This window comes from Plectropomus leopardus, chromosome 9 (genome assembly GCF_026936395.1).
Source record: "Plectropomus leopardus strain MGB_pleo_1.0 chromosome 9, ASM2693639v1, whole genome shotgun sequence".
Taxonomy (NCBI): Eukaryota; Metazoa; Chordata; class Actinopteri; order Perciformes; family Serranidae; genus Plectropomus; species Plectropomus leopardus.
Window position 1 is genome coordinate 19,255,747 of NC_142184.1, and position 20,864 is coordinate 19,276,610.

Consider the following 20,864-nt stretch of genomic DNA (forward strand, 5'->3'; position numbering starts at 1 on the left):
AAAAATGGCAGAGAGGGGGGAGACAGACAGAGATGACAATGTGTGGCGAGGAGCGTCTCGTTACAGTGTTGATTTCTTGTAATGTTGTAAATCTTTTGACAGGTTTGTTAAGGAGCCGCCGCTTGCAGCTGCACAACTTTTTGGTGGTAGGTTTGATCAGATACAACGCGACGACTTCCTGCTACAGTGGGCTACGTCTATAATCTGGAATAATATACTGGATAATAATCGACCACAACTCATTATTTCGCTTTTTTTTAATGCGTAAAAATAAATTATGCACCGGGTATTTTTTTTAAACCAATTAAACATAATGATAAACAATATGTATTCCCGGATTTCCATGCTATTAGCTGGTCTATACTCTCTGCAATATTTCTGCGTTTTGTCTGCAAAAGAAATCACCCCGATTATTTGGGGTAATTTCGTTTGCATCTCATTTAAACTGTCCAACACAAATCGGCGGGCTTTTCCTTTAAAATAACAGCATATGCTTATAACTGTCGGAGTGGAAGTGTAGCTTTGGCTTAATAGGATTCACGGGGAGTGGTCAAACAAAGGCTTGACAGTCATTGCCACACAAAGACAAAGGAGGCAATCATTAGAGATTTTTTTCCAGCGCATTTGCATTAATCAGACATCACTGTACAGTATCAAGTGTCTGTCTGTGGCTCCGCGAGGCAACAGTCAAACACTGTGGACGTTTTGGATGGTAAACATCCCGCTTTCTGTACGGCTGCATGGACAAAAGAGCAGGAGGGAGATGCTCAGCAGATGAGCGCCTGTTTGCAGTCAGAGCGCACAAGCAAATCGGGAATAAGAATGTGCAAACACTTAAATGAAAATATGAATTTTGCAACTTCATTTAAAACCACCGTAATAAATATTTTGGGGGGGAAATTATTTGGGCTAAATGCAACATCAATTTTGGACTAACTGAGTTACACTTGGAAAAAAAATCTCATAAAACATGATTGCTTAATTTCAACACCAGTATAAAAAGTGGATAAATAACTAGAATAATGAAGCAATTACATATTTTTTAAAATAGTGCAGCTTCCAAAACGAGAGGCTTTAATGTTAGCATATTGTGTGTCGTGTGTGTGTGTGTGTGTGTGTGTGTGAGTGAGTGACTGTGTGTGTATCAATCTTAGTTGAAGCAGGCTTTAGATATAAGTTCCTTCTGGTGTTTCACTACAACAAAGCTGTCGAGAAAACCCTCTTTAGATGTCTCTCAGCGGTGATGGATTATGCACTCAGGGTTGCATAGCTTGGAAGAAGAGGAGCCTTCCCCCTTTTCCGTTTCACCCCTGCTGCCACCGTCACTAAGGCTTTACCTGAACCTCACTGAAGTCACCTCCTTGGGATTTTTTAAATAAAAGAAATAAATTTGAGTTTCGAATTTCAGTTGGAATCAAAGACACAATACAGCCTCTTTGCCCCAATACACAATGCTTTATCTATTAAAATGACTACTAAATGATGTTATTATTCAGAATATTTCATTTAAAAACTATGTTAAAATGCTAACTGTTTGGCTTTGAGGCCTAACTTTAATTGGGAACTGAAAACAGTTTTGATCTTTTCAACCTGTCCATTACAAAGAATGTCTCTTCAATTAATCTCAGTACTGGCTGAATGTAGTCCATCAGAGCTAAAATAAATACACATTTAAATATAACAACACCTATTTGTATTTAATTTTACACCAAAATCCACAAATAACAACAATAATAATAGCAGTCTAATAATTATTGATATTATTATTATCATTATTTTTTACATGCGAATTAAGCTGTAGCATACACATCAGCACAGACTGAAATGGGGGAAAGTAATTAAATTCGTTTTGTTTTCCTTACCTCACACCCTTGAACACACTCTCTGAATTGGAGATAGGATCTATGATATACTAGCTCAGCAAGACCATAATTTAGCTCCTCCGCGCCTCCACCACAATTCTCCGTGAACTCTGTTTGAACCGCCTCAGTGGCAATAAATCATTTTTCTCTCTCACACAAAAGCGCGCCGGTCGCTCTGGGTGTCAACCCTTTTACAATTCCTCCTTACCTTCTGCGCTCTCTCGCCTGCTGACACAAACAACCGAGGAAATCGTCGATAAACTTTTATTTTTCATACCAATAACTTACAGGGGAAAGCGAATGGGGAGTATCTGCAGCCGCGTACATGCGTATGAATCTGCAGAATGTAATTCTTGCATTTTTTTTTTTTATTATTTTTTATTTTTTATCCCCCCCCCCCCATAAATTATACTATATTCCTTACACTCAAAACACATAATTGTTTTTCAGAGCTCAACGAATGCACGGATCAGTTAATGTATTTCCAGGGGACAGAGCTGTGCAGATAAGAGGAGACTGAGAGAGAGCTGGGGAGAAGACGTTAATGGGCAGAGGATGCTGTCGGTTAAAACGGTGCATACAAATGGCGCTGTCTTGGCAGAGCAAGGGGAAGATTTATGGGCCCGGTGCCCTATATTGCTGTAAACAATGCAGAGTGAAATGAAAGGACTAGAGTTTGCAGACTGCACTTCATAAGTGAGGAAAAGACACACATTGTCAATTTCCCAAACAAGTCCTGACTTTCGCACAAGCGTGTGTGCATTAACATAGAGTATTAATTTGGGCCTGTTTAAAGCACAGCACATTGTAAATCCTGCTCATTCTGTGGAGAGTGCACACACACATAAATCCTGCAGCCAGTGAATATCCGAAAGTGTTAATTTTGGAAATACATTTTTTTTTCACTCAGAGGAAATATTACAACTTTTAGTCTTAAAATAAAATAATGCTGCAACATAAAATCAAATATGTGTTGTATTTTTTGATGCACAATAAGTGTTAACAAAATTTACGCGTTTTAACAATTAAAGCAACAATTTTGTTTGTTTCACAACTGATAACAACTGAAAATATAGGATGAGTATTGTTTAAATGGGACACTTGAACACTGAAAATTTGCATTTAGGAACAAATCACTGGATCATCCCAATATTTCAGCTCCCAGTTTTAGAAACATGAACCCCATAACTACAATACACAGAAGAAAAAAATAAAAATAATCAAACTCAGAACTGACTCCATCTCAAAAGCAATAGGCACATGACTGTTTCACAAAAAAAACCATCTAGTATCATAAACAAACTTTGAACAACAGAAATATTATTATCTTAGATTTATGGTGCTTTCAAAATCAGAATCAATCAATGTGAGGGTTTCAATATTGTGATTTACATTTTATAAGTGGAGTTACTCTTTTTGTTTTACATTTTCATCATGCATTTTGTCTCCAACATTCAATTTTTAGGTAGCATATTTGGCAACAATATGTAACTACATGTAAAAAATTCCTAGCAATAACTACATGTATAAACCTCAAATAATATGTAAATATGTGTTAAAACTCCAAACAATGCGCAACTATATGTAAAAACTCCAAATATCTGACTACAAATAAAAAACCCAAATAATACACTCCAAACAATAAAAACTCAAAATAGGCTAATATGTAACTACATCTAAAAACTCCACACAATAGAAACTCCATATAATATATAACTACATGTAAATACTCCAAACAATAAAAACTCCACATGACATGTAACTACATGTAAAAACTCCAAACAATAAAAACTCAAAATAATATAACTACATGTAAATACTCCAAACAATAAAAACTCAAAATAGCATGTAAAAACAATAAAAACTCATGTAAAAACAAAAAACCTCCAAATAACATGTACAACTACATGTAAAAACTCAAAATAGTAGAAACTCCAAATAACATGTAAATACATACTCCAAACAATAAAAACTCAAAATAATATGTAACTACATGTAAAAACTCCAAACAATAAAAACTCAAAATAACATGTAACTACATGTAAAAACTCCAAACAAATATGTAAGTACGTGTTCAAACGTAACTCCAAATGCTGCTGCAGCTGTCCTCAGAGTGTGAAAGGACTGCAGTGGAGATGCAACTGGTGGCCACACAAGTACACCGGAGAATCATTTCCAGAGAACAAATCAAATAAAAAACGCATTTTCACTTAACCTATACATAATTGTGGATCTATAGTCTCAGGATCCCATATTCAGATCACTTCTGCTAATGAAAAGTGAATAACATAATCATAACTCAATCTAGTGACTGTCGGGGCCCCCAGTGACACCTTGAACTGAGGGGGGAAATGACTGTAATTTCTAAGGTCCTCAACGATGCAGCAAATAGGCTAATGAAAAATTTCTCAGCGAGGCGTTATGATGACATAAAGTATAACTGGCAAGTTTACCCAGGCCATCATTTCCTCTGTGTGATGTGATGTTAGAGTCTACAGTGGGAGATCAAAGTGTTGATCCAAGCTGCTTTGTCGTCCCCCTGCTTGAAATGTTTGCCAACACTGACAGTAAATCATTTTAACATGTCTGATGGAGTTTTAAAATCTAGTTTTATGCAAATTCATTTCACTCACACACACATGCACAGAAACAGAAAAAAAAGAAAAGACATCTGTTCCCTAGAGTGAACGGATGGGAGAGAGATTTACGGATTTATGACACACCCACTGCTGGTCAATGCGAGAGCCTCTCTGTCCCTGGAAAATAGCAGCGTGACCCTTGTTTCAACTCTCAGCCTTTATGCAACTGCCATGGCTGCCGTTTAAACACACTACACCATCACAATACACCAACCCCGGAGCTTTCATCACACACCAGAGTGGCTGAAGAAGACACTCACCTGAGACGAGTGTGTATGGAAAAAAAAAACGTTTACTTTGACAATAAAAGCAGGTAATAAACCGGCTCAGCAGCTGATAATTTTGCTTTTGTATTTGCCTCTTGTTCAAACATTTCAATAGCTGTTTGTGTAAAGTTTTTATATCTTCTAAGAGTGAAAAAGAGAGGGAGAGAGTGCTCGCCTGAGGTGCTCATAAATCACAAGGAGCCTGCAGCAGTGCAATGTGAGCTGAAAATCATGTGTGATTCAACAGTCTGCAGTCAGAAAAGAAACCAGTTAGGGCTGAGGAAGTGTCGAGAAATTTAAACACTGAACTTCACACACGTGAAATACACCATATTCCTGCGAGGTGTTGAGGTTTACAATAACTACAGCCTCTCAGTTATTCCACAGAGCCAGCTGAGAGCACACGGACGATCGAAACTAAAAAACTGCAGGGGAATTAAAATCAAAAAGAGTTTGTTTTAAACTTTAAGAATGGCTCTCATTCATAAAAATGATAAAAAAAGATGAAGCTATAAGTCACGGATATTATGTGGTTTTAAATTGATCTTCTGACAGGTAAGACTAACTTTGAAGTTAATTCATTCAAGGAATTATTTGCTTGCTTAGATCATGTGAAAAGTATCCTTTAATGTTATGATGACACATATCTGTGTAAATATTAAGAACAGTAAAGCAGAAGTATGTGCGCATTAGCCCAAAGTTTAATAACAAAACGTGAGTATGATTAATAGCTGACAAGCGAAACAAGCTTTTGTTTAAGTGATTATTTGAAATCACACATTGTGTTTATCCTCTTAATAAATTTAACAGAGCCTTAACTGGCTGCTTTAATTAAAGCCCTGGCAGAGCAAAGTCAACGAAAAGTCCAGAAAAGAAAATCTGCACAAATTATGCCTCCTGTTTCAACTTTACACAAATCTTCAATTATCAAAACGACATCATGTCATTGGTCTGGGTATAATTTGAGCTCCACCTAAAGATGCGGACACATGAGGACGAGGCTGAATTATCACACACAAATGAGAGGCACTCAGATGAGTTGTTTGGGTTTCAGTGTCAGCTGTTTATCTTGTCAGGCATGCTGTGGAATATTTTCTCTCAGCGCTGAATATTTGCTCCTATAGCCACACAGAAGAGGGCACAAGGTTGTGACTTAATGCATCTAAATAAGAATATCTAAATAAATTCAGGGCTGACTGCAAAAAGATGTAAAGTTTTGAAAATATAGAAGGAGGAAATAGTTCACTTTTAATGTTTTTTGTCACAATAGAAATAATACTTTTGGAGCATCTTAGAGTAAAACTTTTGTTTCTCAGTTATAAACTAAAGAAATTTCATTCTGATAATGTGAGGACACATTTGCATTTTGATTAAAGAAAATAAAAGTTTTACAAAAGCGTGGAGTGTCAGCTGAAAGTTTGCAAGGTTTCCCTGAACTTGAAGGTCTCTGTCCATAAACTAATCACAGTGACCAACTGTCCCAGTACTGTCAGAATCACCCAGCTATAATTGGCAGCTTGCTTTTGAGTGGAAGTACTGACCTGAGGCCAGTTATCCTCTTAAGTCAAAAAGTCATGTGACCGCACAGACTTTTCCTTTTTTTTAACCGCCTCCTGTTTTTGGAGACTTTGGGGAGTTTAATTAAACCCTGGAAAATGACACACGTTTAAAGACTGTTGTTAATTTTAATGAAATTGTAATTTTAAGAGCGTATATAGGTGTAGTTTTTTAATAGGAATACAGGAGGGCATGTCCCCCCTTTTAAAGTCCCATATTATGCTAATTTTCAGGTTCATAGGCAACTTGTATTTTGGGTTTTAGTTAGAACAGGGGTGGGGAACCTTTTTCCAGGGGCCATTTCAATTTTTACGACATCCTCCGAGGGCCATACTAAATTTATGAACACGTATGATGCAACGCTTAAGGATTTTGATCATATAAAAAACCCACAGTTATCACGGTTTCACGATTATTACAATTACACTCTTTGAAAAACTCCTGCATGAGGTTTCAGCTTCTTCGCTATTAATCCACTCACCACAAAACTTGGCCTCCTGACATTGTCTCTGTCAGTCTGTGGTCTTGAAAGCTGATTGTTGAGCACCCCAACTCCGACGAAGAGTGTTAATGTTATCAAAACGCATTTGTCCTTTCAGCTCGTCCAGTTTAGCATGTTTCGAGCTGTAACGACGCTCGAGACTGGCCTTTTTCATCACTGCCAGCGTCACGCCGCAAACTAGGCAAAGTTTGCCTTTTACTTCGACAAAGAAATAATCGTCTGTCCATTTCTCCTGGAAAACGCGGTATTTTGCATCCAACTTCCTTTCCTTGGCAGTCGCCATGACACATATCACATGTCAATCAATCCCCAATGTTATCGCGCGATGGCAGGTAACCTCACGTGTTGTGTTCACTGACCCTAAACCTCACTCGGACCCTCGACATGCATAGGTCTCAGTGTTATCTTAGAAAGGTAATTGCTGTCGACATTTTTTGCCCTGACTTTATATTTAAGGCTATTTTTAGAATTGCGTGGCGGCCGAATCAAATGGTCTCGTGGGTCACACACGGCCCGGAAACCGGAGGTTCCCCACCCCAGTATTAGAACACATTTACATGCTTCAATGTTTAAAAAAAAACTCATACTATTTGTCACAGTGTCCCTGAATATACCTCATCCGCTCTCTGAGAACGCCCCCATTTTTAGCATTTAAATATTTCAGTAGGAAGTACAAAGCCACCCATTTAAAATGCTTGTGTTTACGTTTTAAAATTGCTAATTTGTTATGTTGTAGCCTTGTCGTGACATCACAGATTCACGGAGATCCTGACAGCTTGTTTAAAGGCACAGTTTCTGAATACAGGCTGTGTGCATGTCTCTTTGGATTAAGCATGTCCATACTTTCCCAGTATTTACATATAGCACACAAAAAATAAGACATGGAAATTGGACATTTTTACAGTATGGGATCTTCAAAGTTTGACCGAACTAAATACATTTAAATTGATGCAGAAAAAAGAGCAAAGTGGTGCATAAAAAAACTCACTAGAATGCAAGAAAATATTTGTTGGATGATAAAAACTCCTGGCGGAGGACCCACAAACCTCCCTTATATGTGTCCACCACAATATTGACACGAAACATACGAAAAACAAAAATATAAACAAAAATACAAAATTTTAAAAAGTGCAATAAATGTAGAACATTTGTCCTTTTCATCATACAAGTTAAAAGGTTGAAATACGTTGATTCACGCCTCAGGATATTGCAGCCATGTTTTAGCCTACTGCACTAACTCCGGTCAAAGTTACCACAAATTGCAGCCAGCTCAGATACTCCAAAAGAAATGCGCATGTTTGGGGGTCCTGCTGGATGCAGAGACGAGGACTTGTCCGAGACTTCAACACTGTCCTGGGTCACTCAGCTGATTAACAAAAGGGAGCAACACATTCAGTGATACCCCGCCGCAGGCCTCTCTATAGGCACACCGCAGAAAAATCCACAAAGAAAGCCGGGGCCGAGGGGGACCAGCGAGGGCGCACACAGAAGGTACATGTATAGAGAGTGAGTCAGGTCATAGGGTTGGAGGGGTCGGCTATCCAGACTGAAATGAGCCTAATGGGACAGAAAATGTGTCCTCGAGGTGAACTCGGCCTTCTCTCACTTCGCCCCCAAACTTCAATAAAGTACCTTTTCAGCCTCGCGACATGGAGGCGACAGGGCCTAGAAAGGGATTGGAGGGATGCTGCGACTGTGGCGAGCACATTAATTTCTCTAATCTGTCCAGCAACATAAAGGCTTCTGGATTCATTTTTCAGGGCCGTCTCACCACCATTCTAATGAAAAGCCACGTCCCAAAAAAAGCAGATGTTAACCGCTCTGGTCCAGTTTAAGCGCCTTATTTTAAAGTTAAACTCTCGCCTTTGGGGATGAAAGAGAAAGGATGCGCGCTGGTACATAATATTTGGTGTAGGATCAAAACTGGCTGTTGTCAGAGCTGTTTTCCAAAACATAACACAAAGCTCTGTAGTGAAAGATTGATGATGGAGAATACCTCTTCCCTTTGTGCTCCTTTGCCCCCCACTACGCGAGGCATTTTATAAGGCCTATTCATGTCACAATTCAATAATCTATCAAATTCTTGCGCGTCTTTGGGTTTAAGTCATGTTTAAACTGATATCCTCCTAGACAGATCTTTAAAAAATATAGAAAAATGCATCTTTGTTGAGAAAAAAAACAGTTAAGAGGTAAAGTTTAAGTGTTTTTTTCCCAAACTGTTGTGAGTCCATGATATCTACAGTGGTAAACAGTCCTGCAGTATGTTGGTCCGCCTGTGGACGATGACGTCGCAGCGAGACACGCAGTTGTTGTTTTTTTTTTTTTTTAAATTGTAGTTTTTTTGAATTCTCGCGAGCTGCTGCACACTGGAGGCAAACTGCTCAAGGGGGAGACAGCAGGTAAATATGTTTATAGAAGCAAAGAGCGAACACAATCAAACAGAGCCTGATAACAAATTCAGCTAGTTTACTCCACCACCACATGACGCACGGTATTGAATCTATCTGCAACTCACGACTTTATTTTTTATTTTTATTTTTTTTCACATGTGAAAACTCAGCCGCATGGCGCAGTGGACTATAGAAAAAGCAGGGCAACTAGGCTACGTAGGTTACAAAATGAATAAGAATATTTTCACAACATTTTTTTATAATGTCTAACACATTGCAAATGTCCTTTAAACGCATGCAGCTTTGTGTTGCACTGGCTGAGGCAGTGCAGATGGAGTGGAGGGCCTCAGTGGCGTCTCTTTAGCGTTAATTGAATGCCCTTCAGACTGATGAGGTTGCACATAATGCAGAGCGCAAACTATTTTCAGATTTTAGAAATAACTTCAGTCCATTATAAATGAGGCTTTAACACACACTCATACACACACACACACACACACACACACACACACAGTCTGTACACGTTGCTAATATAAAGACGCAGAATGAGCTGCAAGACTTACAAACACAGTTTGAAAACACAGTGATTCTTGTTTCCCTCGTGAAATGTTCAAGTATTCACACCTGTACACGTTTTAAGGTGATCCCTCAAATAAAATAGCGAAAACAATAGCAGACCTCAACTTGCCTAAAATGAAGTTCGACCAAACGTATTTTAAAACTAGTAGACACTCACTGTTTTATTGACCAATATGATTAGCACAAGTACACTACACTCCGTTTATTGCATTTCACAATAATCTGCTTTTTAACGGCTGCTAAACACAACATCAACACCACAAAACTAAATTGTAAATCAAAAATTCCTGTTTCTGAAATACACGAGGTAATTCACACATTGTTATTATCCAAAACATACAAGTTCAAGATCAATGGTGTGTTCCAGCTTCTTCTTTTTATACCAAAAATAACTATTATTATATTGATTTCCTTCCAGTGTTGTTTGAAATAAATAGATTGTGCATTTCACCTTGGGCAGCAGGGCAAAAGAATGGCCCACAATAACATTTTGATAAAATGTATATTTTTTTCTACTTTTTTTTTCCTTCATTCAAAACATTTTTTAATAAAAAACATTTTTTAATTGAGCTTCAAATAAATTAAACCCTGTGTCACGTAAAAATAATTCAACGGTATTCGCAGTAATCCATGCTATATAACATGCATTTTATATAACTTTGGACTTAAAGGAAACCGCACAAGATAGCTACGAAAACAAAATATATAATTGTTCTATAAATAACCAGTTCCTTTTTCTACCCCCGCTGATGTGGTTTTTATAACCTGGTAATATCCTCGCCATGCTGTGCTCCGGTGAGTTCGTCGGGGGCCCCAGTGTTAGTGGCCGAGGCAGCGGCAACAGCGCCTGCTGCTGAGCTTGTGTTGGACCCGGAGGAGGAAGAGGATCTCACTTTGGTGTTCGGGAGCCTGTGATCCTTTTTCCATTTCATCCTGCGGTTTTGAAACCAGATTTTAATCTGTCGCTCGGAGAGAACCAGGGTGTGGGCGATCTCGATGCGCCTCCGTCGAGTTAAATATCGGTTATAGTGGAATTCCTTCTCCAATTCTAAGACTTGCTGCCGGGTGTATGCTGTCCTAGACCGCTTGGGCTCCGTCCCATTGTAACCCGAGTTCACTGGAAAGAGGAGAAGTGGGAGAGAAAGGGAGACAGAGAAGGGAGGAAAGGAGGGGTAAACAAGAATGGCCTCAACTGAGATATGGCTGGAAAGATTTATTGGATATGAATGTTTAGCTGTTTGAGAAATTTAAATGGGAAGTTAAGAACTTCTCAGGGTAATGAGAGGACACTCACATCCAACTATGAGCTAAATTATTAATGCAAGATTACAAAGCTCGATTTTTTTTCTTATTCATTTCTCCCCCTCTCTCTATCGCGCAATACATAACAGCAGAAGCCACATGGTGATACGGCTGCCCTGAGTATACCTCGGCTATAAAATTTATGGTGGGTGTAATTACCAATGCCGAGTCGTAAATCCGCCTCAATTGTGCCATTTCAAAGGCTTCCCTGCTATCGGAGCAGGGGCTGGCAACGAGATGGGAGTCAGAGGGACTGATAAAGGGAGGGAAAGGGAGAGAGGAGCATGAGGAGTGAACATAAACACACAAGTTGCCTACCAGTGCTGACGTGAATTTTCTTCATCCATGGGTACACCACGGGCTGCTTGGAGGAGGCTGTGCTGTTTGGATGCTCCGGGGTGGCTTGGTTGCAGGCGGAGGTTGCGGCCGGTGGGGTGGCGGGGGACATAGACAACTGTGGGGTTTCACATGAAGCAGGTTGCCCCTTCCCTGTCAGCAGGTGCGCAGAATGGGGTACTCCATGTCCCCTTGGCGTGTCAGGTTCAGGGATGCTTGCACAGTTATACTGGCGCTCTTGGTAGCTCGCCCGCGGAGGATATAACTCCTGATGGTGATGCTGGAAGCCAGTGTCCCTTGCGCGGCTGTAATATTCTGGACTGTGCTCAGGGATGTAGTTATTTTGCGAATATTCCTCGCATGGAGGAAATTTCGGATCAATGTAGTTAGACTCCATCAAATACGAGCTCATGATCATTAATTTCTGGAGTGGAAAATAATTTTTCTAGCTTTGTCGTTTTTCTGCTCCATAAAGCCCTCCTACTTGCGAGCAGCCCTGTAAAGTTACTTTTACCACGTGACCCAATGGCCCAATAGCAGAGTAAGAGGTAGTTCCCGGATAAGGAACCAGAGGTATTTAGCATACCTACAGTCGCCATTGTGGGCACAAATCTCTCTCTCTCTCCCTCTCTCTCTCTCTCTCTCCCTCTCTCTTTCTCTCTCTCTCTCTCTCGCTCTCTCTCTCTCTCTCTCACTCCCTCTCCCTCTCTCTCTCCCTCTCTCTGGTTGTGTTACCAAGGCAATTGATCTTGGGGACAAAACTAGTAGCTAGTTGCTGACCAAGGAAAAAATAAAACAGGCAAAAATACACTGGTCTCAATTATTCAAAGGGACAATAGGTGATTCGCCAAGGATAAGGTACAACAATAGCAAACCAATCATTTTGTTAGCCTGCACGCCTTATGTAAAGGTTATCTGCTAATTAATGAAGGCACAGTCTTTACCAACAGCACTTGAGCTGTGAAACACATTATGCTCCATGAATACACTTAAGAATCAGAGCTGCAGCAGTTTTCTGAGATGATATTCCTGAAACATTTAATAGGTTTGTTGTGAATCAAAATGTCAGAGAGAAGTGGAGTCTGGAGGTGTGGCTGATTTTTTGAAAGTAGGCCTGATCATTTATAATGTTTGAGAAAGGTGGACAGGAGGAGTCTTAAACAAAAGCTTTCCTTCAATCATGAGATATTTGTCTGTTTTTGAGATGATAAGCTTTATCTCCTCGGCTATTCAATAAAAGGTTCAGCCTTCAAGTTTTAATTGAAAAGTCTTATAAGGATAACATTAAAAATGGTCCTGATTGAAGATGTCAGGCGTATACTTTCTTTTTTAAGATGCTTTGTTGACAAGGCAGCAGAGATGCTGCTGGAACGTGCAGGGTGCTTTGCAATAAAGCACATAAAATAATAAGAATAAAGAAAAGCAGAGGCGCAGATTTTGGGGGAAAACAGGGGGCAATATTTAGAGCATGTGAATGTAGCTTTATATGTGTCCCCCTAATATTGAAACGAAAAACATACTGTTGCAGAAAAGTCATGTTGGTCTAAGGTATTAGACAGTAAATAAAGTAGCAAAGTCTAAATGTAACACACACCTTTAACCTTTAATAACAACATCTGATTTTGAAAGATACAATAACAAGTACCCGACAAAAACCTTCCATGTGTTAAAATATCAATTGACAAGTTGAAAAATGTCACTGACCACAAACCACCTGTGAAACACTACAATAATGACGTCAAACAGCAGACAAGAGGAAAAGCCAATAGACCAAACTAACTGTGAAACCACAGTCTGCACCCCTGTGCACAGAGCAGCATCATCATGATGTCACAGACCAGTCAGCATGGGAACAGGACCACAGTGATGTTACAGAGTATCAATATCACTATGATATCACAGACCAGAGGCTCTCAGAACATTATGACCTGCTGGCTTTAACTGCAGAGGAATGTTATTGTGTCACAAGTTAAATCTGGTTGTTGCAGAACAAGAGCACTTTGGAGTAGCTGCACTCCATCACATCAAACTGAAAGAGCCCTCCCACATGCAGGGCAAGTCCTGTAACACCAAACACAACTGGAGTCACAGCAGTGTGCAAATTCTTGAATCCTACTGAAGCTTCATTCTGACAGAAATACTGCTCTTGGCTGTCTCCATCTACTCGTGGCTTCTTGTTTTAACAACACTAAAAAATCCTTATCTATAGCTTGCAAGACATGTGACCTTTGTAACAGCCTCAAATAAAAGCCACCTGCAAATCAGGCAAATCTGTGACTATAGTTACATCCCATATATTTTGAGAGAAAATGCTGAGAGGAAGAATTTGAAGTATGCAATACTGCTATATATTAACAGAAATATATGCAACTGATCTGGATACAAACATGTTTAAAATACACTATATAACTTTCATAGAGGATTGTATTCTATAGTCCATTTTTTCCATATATATATAAAGAACTAAAATAGTAAGAAAATTAGGATAATATTTCAGTCCTGCTGCCTCCAAATGTTTCATGCTATTCCTGGCTGAGGCACTGACCATCAGCCACATCACTGCTGGAGGGCTGCTGTTATATTGTAAACTGATCCTGCCTGGCTGTGTAAACTTGTCATGTGTTGTATGCTTCCCATTCTTATCTCAGAGTCAGCTGTGGACAAAGAGAGAGAGGATTACTGGCTAATAGCTCAGCAGCCTCCATAAAAGATCCACATTCTATTTATTCTTCTTTCTTTATTATTAAGATAGTTGTGGAGTTGTGAACAGCCACAATTACAAATAGGAAAAATATCATATAATAATAATAATAATAATAATAATAATAATAATAATAATAATAATAATAATAATAATAATAAACGCCATTTGCTCCCACTTGAAGAAACATTAAGCCTGAACATTAGCACACGAGTCAATATATGGAGGTCAAAAGCATCAAATTGCAAGTGAACGGATGTGTCTATTTCCGCAGCAATAATTACATAATATGGTTAAAACGAGACGTGAAATGGCATCTCTGGCTGTCCTGTTTGTACAGAATGCGCACGACATTTCTATTACCGCCAGCGAGGATGTTAGAGGCGTTTTATAGAGCAATAAAAGCCGTAAATCAGTCACTTTTAAACGACCCCTGGTTCCTAACGTGTTTTACAGGGTCTGACACAGTAGTAGCCGCGCACTGCACACATGGGTTTGCTCTCTGTGGCCTACCTACACAATCAGCGGCTGTCTGGACTATGAATACACTTTGTGACAATGTTATTGCATTGCTAGTGCCTGGATGTAGGTTGTATGTGTATATCACTGTTGCTTGTGTATTCAGTAGCAGGAGGAGAGGAGGGGGAAAGAGGGTGAGAGACGTGAAGAGGAGCAGAAGCAGAAGCATCCATTGGCTGGCGTGGTATTTCAGTTGCCCATGTATTCCTGTAGAGACGTATTTGCGATTGTTTGTACTTCACACAAATTCGGTTCTACAGGGTACATATAGACAACTAATGTGTTTAAGGTTAGACATTGCAAAGGTGATCTCTCAGGCTATGCAAGCAGGTCATCCTGTCTGAAGAGTGTAACAAATACTCAGGCTGCAACAGAAATACGGCACAAAGCGAGATGTTTTTTTAAATCACAAACACACATCTATTGTACTCTGCTCCAAGAGAAAATGTAGCGTGTTTTCTCCAAATAACAAAAAGTATATACGCAAATCTGCATGCACACACACTCACACAAACGCGTCGTGCGCAAAGGACAAGAGGCTCCCTTTTCTTAACATTCAACCTCTGCCTTTGAGGTAGCTCCTATATGAATATTCAGTCACAAACACGGCGGATACAAAGGGATGGCGTGACAGCACAGATGAAAAATAAGTTTCTATTGTTCCCAACCATTTCTTCTGCTCGCTATTACCATACTGACCGCTCGGTAACCTTTCTTCCTGCCACTCTGGAAGCTAATGAGAAAAGCTTCGGATGAAAAATGCTATATCAGACATGTGACCTGTTTCAGGGGGTTATTAAAAACAGCAAACATGCTCAGATTGTGAATCAATGGAATTGATTACAGTGGAAATGCGCAGGGGACTTCAAACACTGTCAAAAAACATCTCAATCTACATATTTCTCCGCGTGCACTCTGGGTATCAATTTCATAGATTTTTTTTTTATTATTGAAGAACAAAGCATTCTGAGCCAACAAACTATCGTGGAAATAGTCACAAACAACTCATGCTCATTTGGCTTCGTCTGTTTGTTGTGCACCAGTGTGCACGAGCTGCACGCACTCCACATACTCCCTCTCGCCCCATGCGCTCTGGCGGACGCATTTTAATATTAGTTAGACAGCCTGACCCGCGTTTCACCCCTCGCGTTTGACTGGTTCCAATAGTTCACTGCCAAGGATTATTGATGGAGAGACAGCAATGAATTCTTTCTCCCCACAAATGGCTTTCAGATCGTGCACCTAGTTCAATAACTAGTTATAATGTAGAAGTACAAAAAATGAGGCCCTCAGGCGGACTAATTTGATGTTTCATTTGTTCATTTGAGAAATTGTTAAGCTTTTCTCCTCTTCCCCACCCCTCCTGCAAAATAACAGCCGTACAAGCGTGTTCACACATGTACGTATGTAAACAAAATAAATCTGCGCGAAACTATGTGGAGGTTGTGTCCATGCATGGCGTGTTTTTAATTTGGTGGCCCCAGCAGCACCTGACCTGGATGCAGACAGTGCAGCAATATTCCGCTCCCTCCTGAAAATGGTTACGATGCGCTTTTAATCAAACCCTTAACCTAATAGCCTCTACACGTTTACTCTCCCCAGGTGTAATAACGTTAAACTGGATCGTCCAGTTAAAATAAAAAGTTTTAATGAAGTGCAGACAGACTGGAGACTAGTTGGATATGAATACCGTATAACAGCAGCAGCCAGGGGAGCAGAGGTGGTTTTAGATACTAGATGCCCCACAGAAACCATTGGTCGGTTTGCAGTTCATTATGGCAATGTTGTGGTTCATTAGACTCATGCTGCAGCGTTAAATCCAGTTCACCTGTGCAACAAGAGTGCAACTTCTCTGGCTATTAACTAGACACAAGTAGTTTGTAGGAGGACAGTAATTCGAGCTTAAGTGGCAGTTTTAGGTTTAATATTTGAAAGGGAAAAATTAAAAAAGTTAAAAGTTAAACCGCAGTCCTCGTATGAGCACCAGTTCGTTGAGAGTGCAGGGATTTGATGTCAGTGGAGCCAGCTGTTTGCCTACAGCCAAATAACAAGCTCCACGAAGTGTCAAAGCTCTTGACTAAAGCCAGGTGGAAAGGCGTGGGGCGATGGATAACACTTACTGATAAATCCACGGTGCCACTCATTTTGACCCGATGAACTGTCTGGAAAATAGAAAGAAAACGAAAATTAGATCAAGAATACTTTTAAGTAAAAAAAAAACAAAAAAAAACAACAACAACAAAAAGACGTTTTGTATCCAAACGGTACAACTATAATTCTTGATAAATAAGCCCCAATTCTACACATTAAACTAATATTTACGTTTTAAAAAACATATATTACATCAATAAATTTAAATATATATATTTATTCTTTTTATTATTTTATCATTATAAATTATCCACTGACCATTGCTTAAATTAACTGAGCACGTATTTGTAAAGTAACAAAAAGCAGGCGTATAACTTTATACTTAGACTGTTCTTTATATACTTTAACAAATAAATTGATGCAATGTGTGCACCGTATTTCGTTTTCGCTCCATTTAAAATCGCCAACAGCTCATACAAATAATACCAAGAAATAAAAATGAATCAAATAAAATTATGAGCAACAAATGATAGAAAATAATCGAAAAGCCATGCGTATTTATTTCATCCAAAACATTTTTCCTACAGTTAATCTCTCGGTGCTCAAACACAGAAACGAACCGTTTTGATATGTTGCGTTATTATTTCATCTTAATGATCCTTCAGTTTGTCCCTGTGCGTCTCATCTCCTCTGTTATCTAGCCCTAATTGAAGGGAGGCTGCCCTAGAAAAGCTTTGACATGTGTGGGCTCCTGCAGAAGTGGGACCGAGGACAGAAAAATTTAGGACGGGTCATTTTCAGACAGTAAAAGTAAATTTACAAGCATTTTGGTATTTCCTTGGGCAAATGCTCTATGAATAGAAATCCCTGGACTTCAACGCGGCTGAATTATGGCGAACAGTCAATAATAAAAAATCACGACTTTGTCTTCACATTGTAAATAAATTCTGGCCGTGCTCGAGAACGATGTAATGGGACTTTATGGTTCTTATTTGGGCTCAGACAAAGGGAAGTCTGTGCTCACCCGGAAATGACCTCCGTGGATTGAATGATGACAGTGTCAGCTCCACAGGTCAAAGAAAGGAATACAACAGGACGTGGCAGTGAAAACGGATATTTAGACTGTTTCACTTTTACTGAAGTGATATCAGATTGATTTGAGCTGGAGTTTCTAATTTCTGCAACAACAGTCTTGATGCAAACTTCCTCTCAAGATGCAATGAATGAAAAGTCGTGAGAATAAAATCATTTCGATTATATGAAGGGCGCTGCAGCCTCTGTGAAGATGTTAGATCACACAGTAAATATGTTATTAATTTATTAAACAAGAAAAAAATATGTAATTGGTTGTTTTTGAAGGAAAACAACTGCATATTGTGGATTTTTGATTTTTTTTTTTTATTTTAGTTTGGGAGATTGCAATGATATCTTTTCTCCCTCTGATAATAATAAATATGACAACCCTAATGTCAAAAAAACAGAGTGAAATAAAACAACATTTGGGCATGAAAGGAGCAATAATCAGTGCCAATACGTGGACACATTGCCCCCACAGTGTATCACCCACACAGCAGCGTGTTACACAGTGCCCCCTATTGGAAGTGTATCATTGATCATCCTGCACACCTGAAAACAAAATCTGCACAGACTGAAAAAGTGATCCTGATTTTTTTAAAGTTGAAAACAACACAGAAAAGACTGTCCGTCATCATACAGCGTGACATAGATAAAGGTGCACATAGTTTTTGTGATCTGAAGGCTGTAAACCCCTAACTAACTAACTAACTCTGATGCTGCAACATGTACACCCCTGTTTTAACTTGCTCCATCACCTGAGCTGTACTCACACAAACAAGATTTAATATCAAAATGAGCCATTTGCAATTCCACTCATTCACTAAGAAAAGACCAGTATTTCTAGGCTGAACTGCTTTCTAAGACACATGGCCAATTAAATGATGTGCCCTATAGTGCAACAGAAAATTATCGAGCTTAAAAGATCACTTCGCCTCATCAGTCTCCAAACTTATCAATGCAGTAACATCTGCCCCTGCAGTGAGGACAAAAACAAATATTTTTCTATCGTGCAGGTGCTTTTTGTAAAGCATGCAACAGTATCTCTCTCACACACTACACACACTCCACACACTACACACACACACACACACACACACACACACACACACACACACACACACACACACACTGCCTCTTTTTCTTCTCAGGCTTTGGACCCCATAATTATACTGCAAAGTGCCTTTGAATCAAACCTGTCTGTTGGCCCAGACATGACCCTAAAACAACAGGAGCTCAGGAGGACAAACACTAACATCATGTGAAGGTGACACGGTGAGATGAAGCATTTTAATCATCAGGTTTTGTGTTTTATAGCTTTTATGGTGCAGTATTTCAACTAAGACAACATTTTAGCATCACACTGAACAAAAGTCACATTTTATTCTCAACACATTGTTTTACTCAATCTGCAGCCATGCAAACTAAGACTTTACTAGGAAGTAAAAAGAGACCGCAGACAGGTAGAAGAGAGGGTCAGTGTGTATGTTAGAGAGAGAGACAGACAGACAGACAGGCAGAGAGACAGAGAGAGAGAGGGTGGGGTGGATGGTGAAGCTGGACGCCAGATGATTTTGGATAACTGACTTTTCATTTTCTCCACAGTCACCTCTCAAATATTTTTCTATTCTCTTACTGACAGCATTAACATGCAAAACAAACTGTTGAATGAAACGGACTGCCACTGGGTCTCAAATCGGCTGACAGGCATTAAAACCGACACATCTTGCATTTAAATTCCTGCGATTATAATCTGATACAAATAAAAAGACTGCTGCGGAAAAAAAACTCCTAATGACAAACCAATAACAATGGGCGGCGTATCTGTCTATCCGTTTTTTCGGGCTAAATATGCAGCGCCAACCCCCCTTTAAAACACCTAAAAAATAGGATTTTCTCGACTATTTTAAAAACGCCATTCTATTATCATGAAAAGCAAAAGCGCCCAAAAAAATCGTTATTTTTTTAAGTTAATGAAATTATCAACCATGCATTCAAAGTCACGCTGACATAAAACATAAGCAGTATTTTTCTCACGGTGAAATAACCGCACGCTCGCAGGCCTGCAAAGGCAAAGTTAAAATCAACTTACTGCAGCAGCTCTCAGTCCTCCGCACTACACGGTCCGGAGAAAGGCACTGCATCCTCACTGCCACAAAGCCCTTTCTTCCTCAGATAAGGGGAAGCCAGCAGCTGCGATTCCGGACAGTTAAGATTATATATGATGTGTATATATCGAAGGTTTGTCAGCTCTTCCAGGCCATAAAACCCACTTAAATGACACCACGTGCTTCCTATGCACCATTCACAGGCCCTGCTTGGGGCAATTGGCATATGTAACCTTGTAAACTTTAAAATACCCTAAAAGAAAGACATTCAAAAAGGGATTCAATACATTGTCCACGTATAGGTTAGGCCTAACAGAGCGCAGAGAAAGTGGACGCTGTGCTGACCGGTTCTCAAAACCGTCAAGGAAGTTGAATAGGAAGCTATTAGTTTAAGAGGTGAGTTGATTTTTATTTTCTTTAAGTAGTGCTGTAGAGAAATTACATTCTAACCTTGGGCTATATGCTGCGTCAAACTTCTACAAACGACACACACGCCAGGCTGCTGGTGTGATTTTATGTCCTGTGTGCTGGTGTTGTTTTAACTACAGTGTAATGATGCCAGGATTAAAGGGCAGGGCGATATCATAAAGTCGCCATATGGCCTCAGCAGTGATGGCGCGTCAGTCTGCGGCCACAGGAAACCAAAGTTTTGCATCCATGTTGTGTTGTGGGCGAGTGTTATCACAGGCTAGTGTCCCTTCCTTCCCTGACAAAACAGGAAACGGGAGTCTCCCTGTGGTGGAGTGCTGGAAAAAGGGGCAATAAAGTTTTATGAGGGCCTTAAACTTCAGAGCGCGTTTGTCAGTCAATGAAATTCTGGGGATTCCGGGCCAGCCTAAAAAAAACCCAAAACGTGGTCAGTAGGATAAAATAAAAAGAAAATCTGTATTTTTCTTTTATCAACGTACAATTTCTGCAGCTATTTAATTCATAAAAGT

General features: G+C 39.6%; 2 protein-coding genes across 3 annotated transcripts in view; both read right to left on the reverse strand.

The window, feature by feature from the left end:
- LOC121946756 (homeobox protein Hox-C10a-like) overlaps positions 1-20,864 on the reverse strand; it is a 57,575-nt gene that overhangs the window by 746 nt on the left and 35,965 nt on the right. The window contains exon 3 of one of the 2 annotated variants that reach the window (XM_088082156.1): positions 16,774-16,815. The exons of the other annotated variant lie outside the window; for it this stretch is intronic. The gene's annotated coding sequence lies outside the window, so the exon portion shown is untranslated. The remainder of the gene's footprint in view (positions 1-16,773; positions 16,816-20,864) is intronic. 2 annotated transcript variants of the gene reach the window in all.
- Positions 9,939-16,780, reverse strand: hoxc4a (homeobox C4a). The gene is made up of 2 exons (XM_042491491.2): positions 11,416-16,780; positions 9,939-10,912 (listed from the first exon to the last, which is right to left on the reverse strand). Exons 1-2 carry the CDS (start codon positions 11,849-11,851, stop codon positions 10,554-10,556), a joined length of 795 nt encoding a protein of 264 aa, XP_042347425.1. The 5' UTR covers positions 11,852-16,780; the 3' UTR covers positions 9,939-10,553.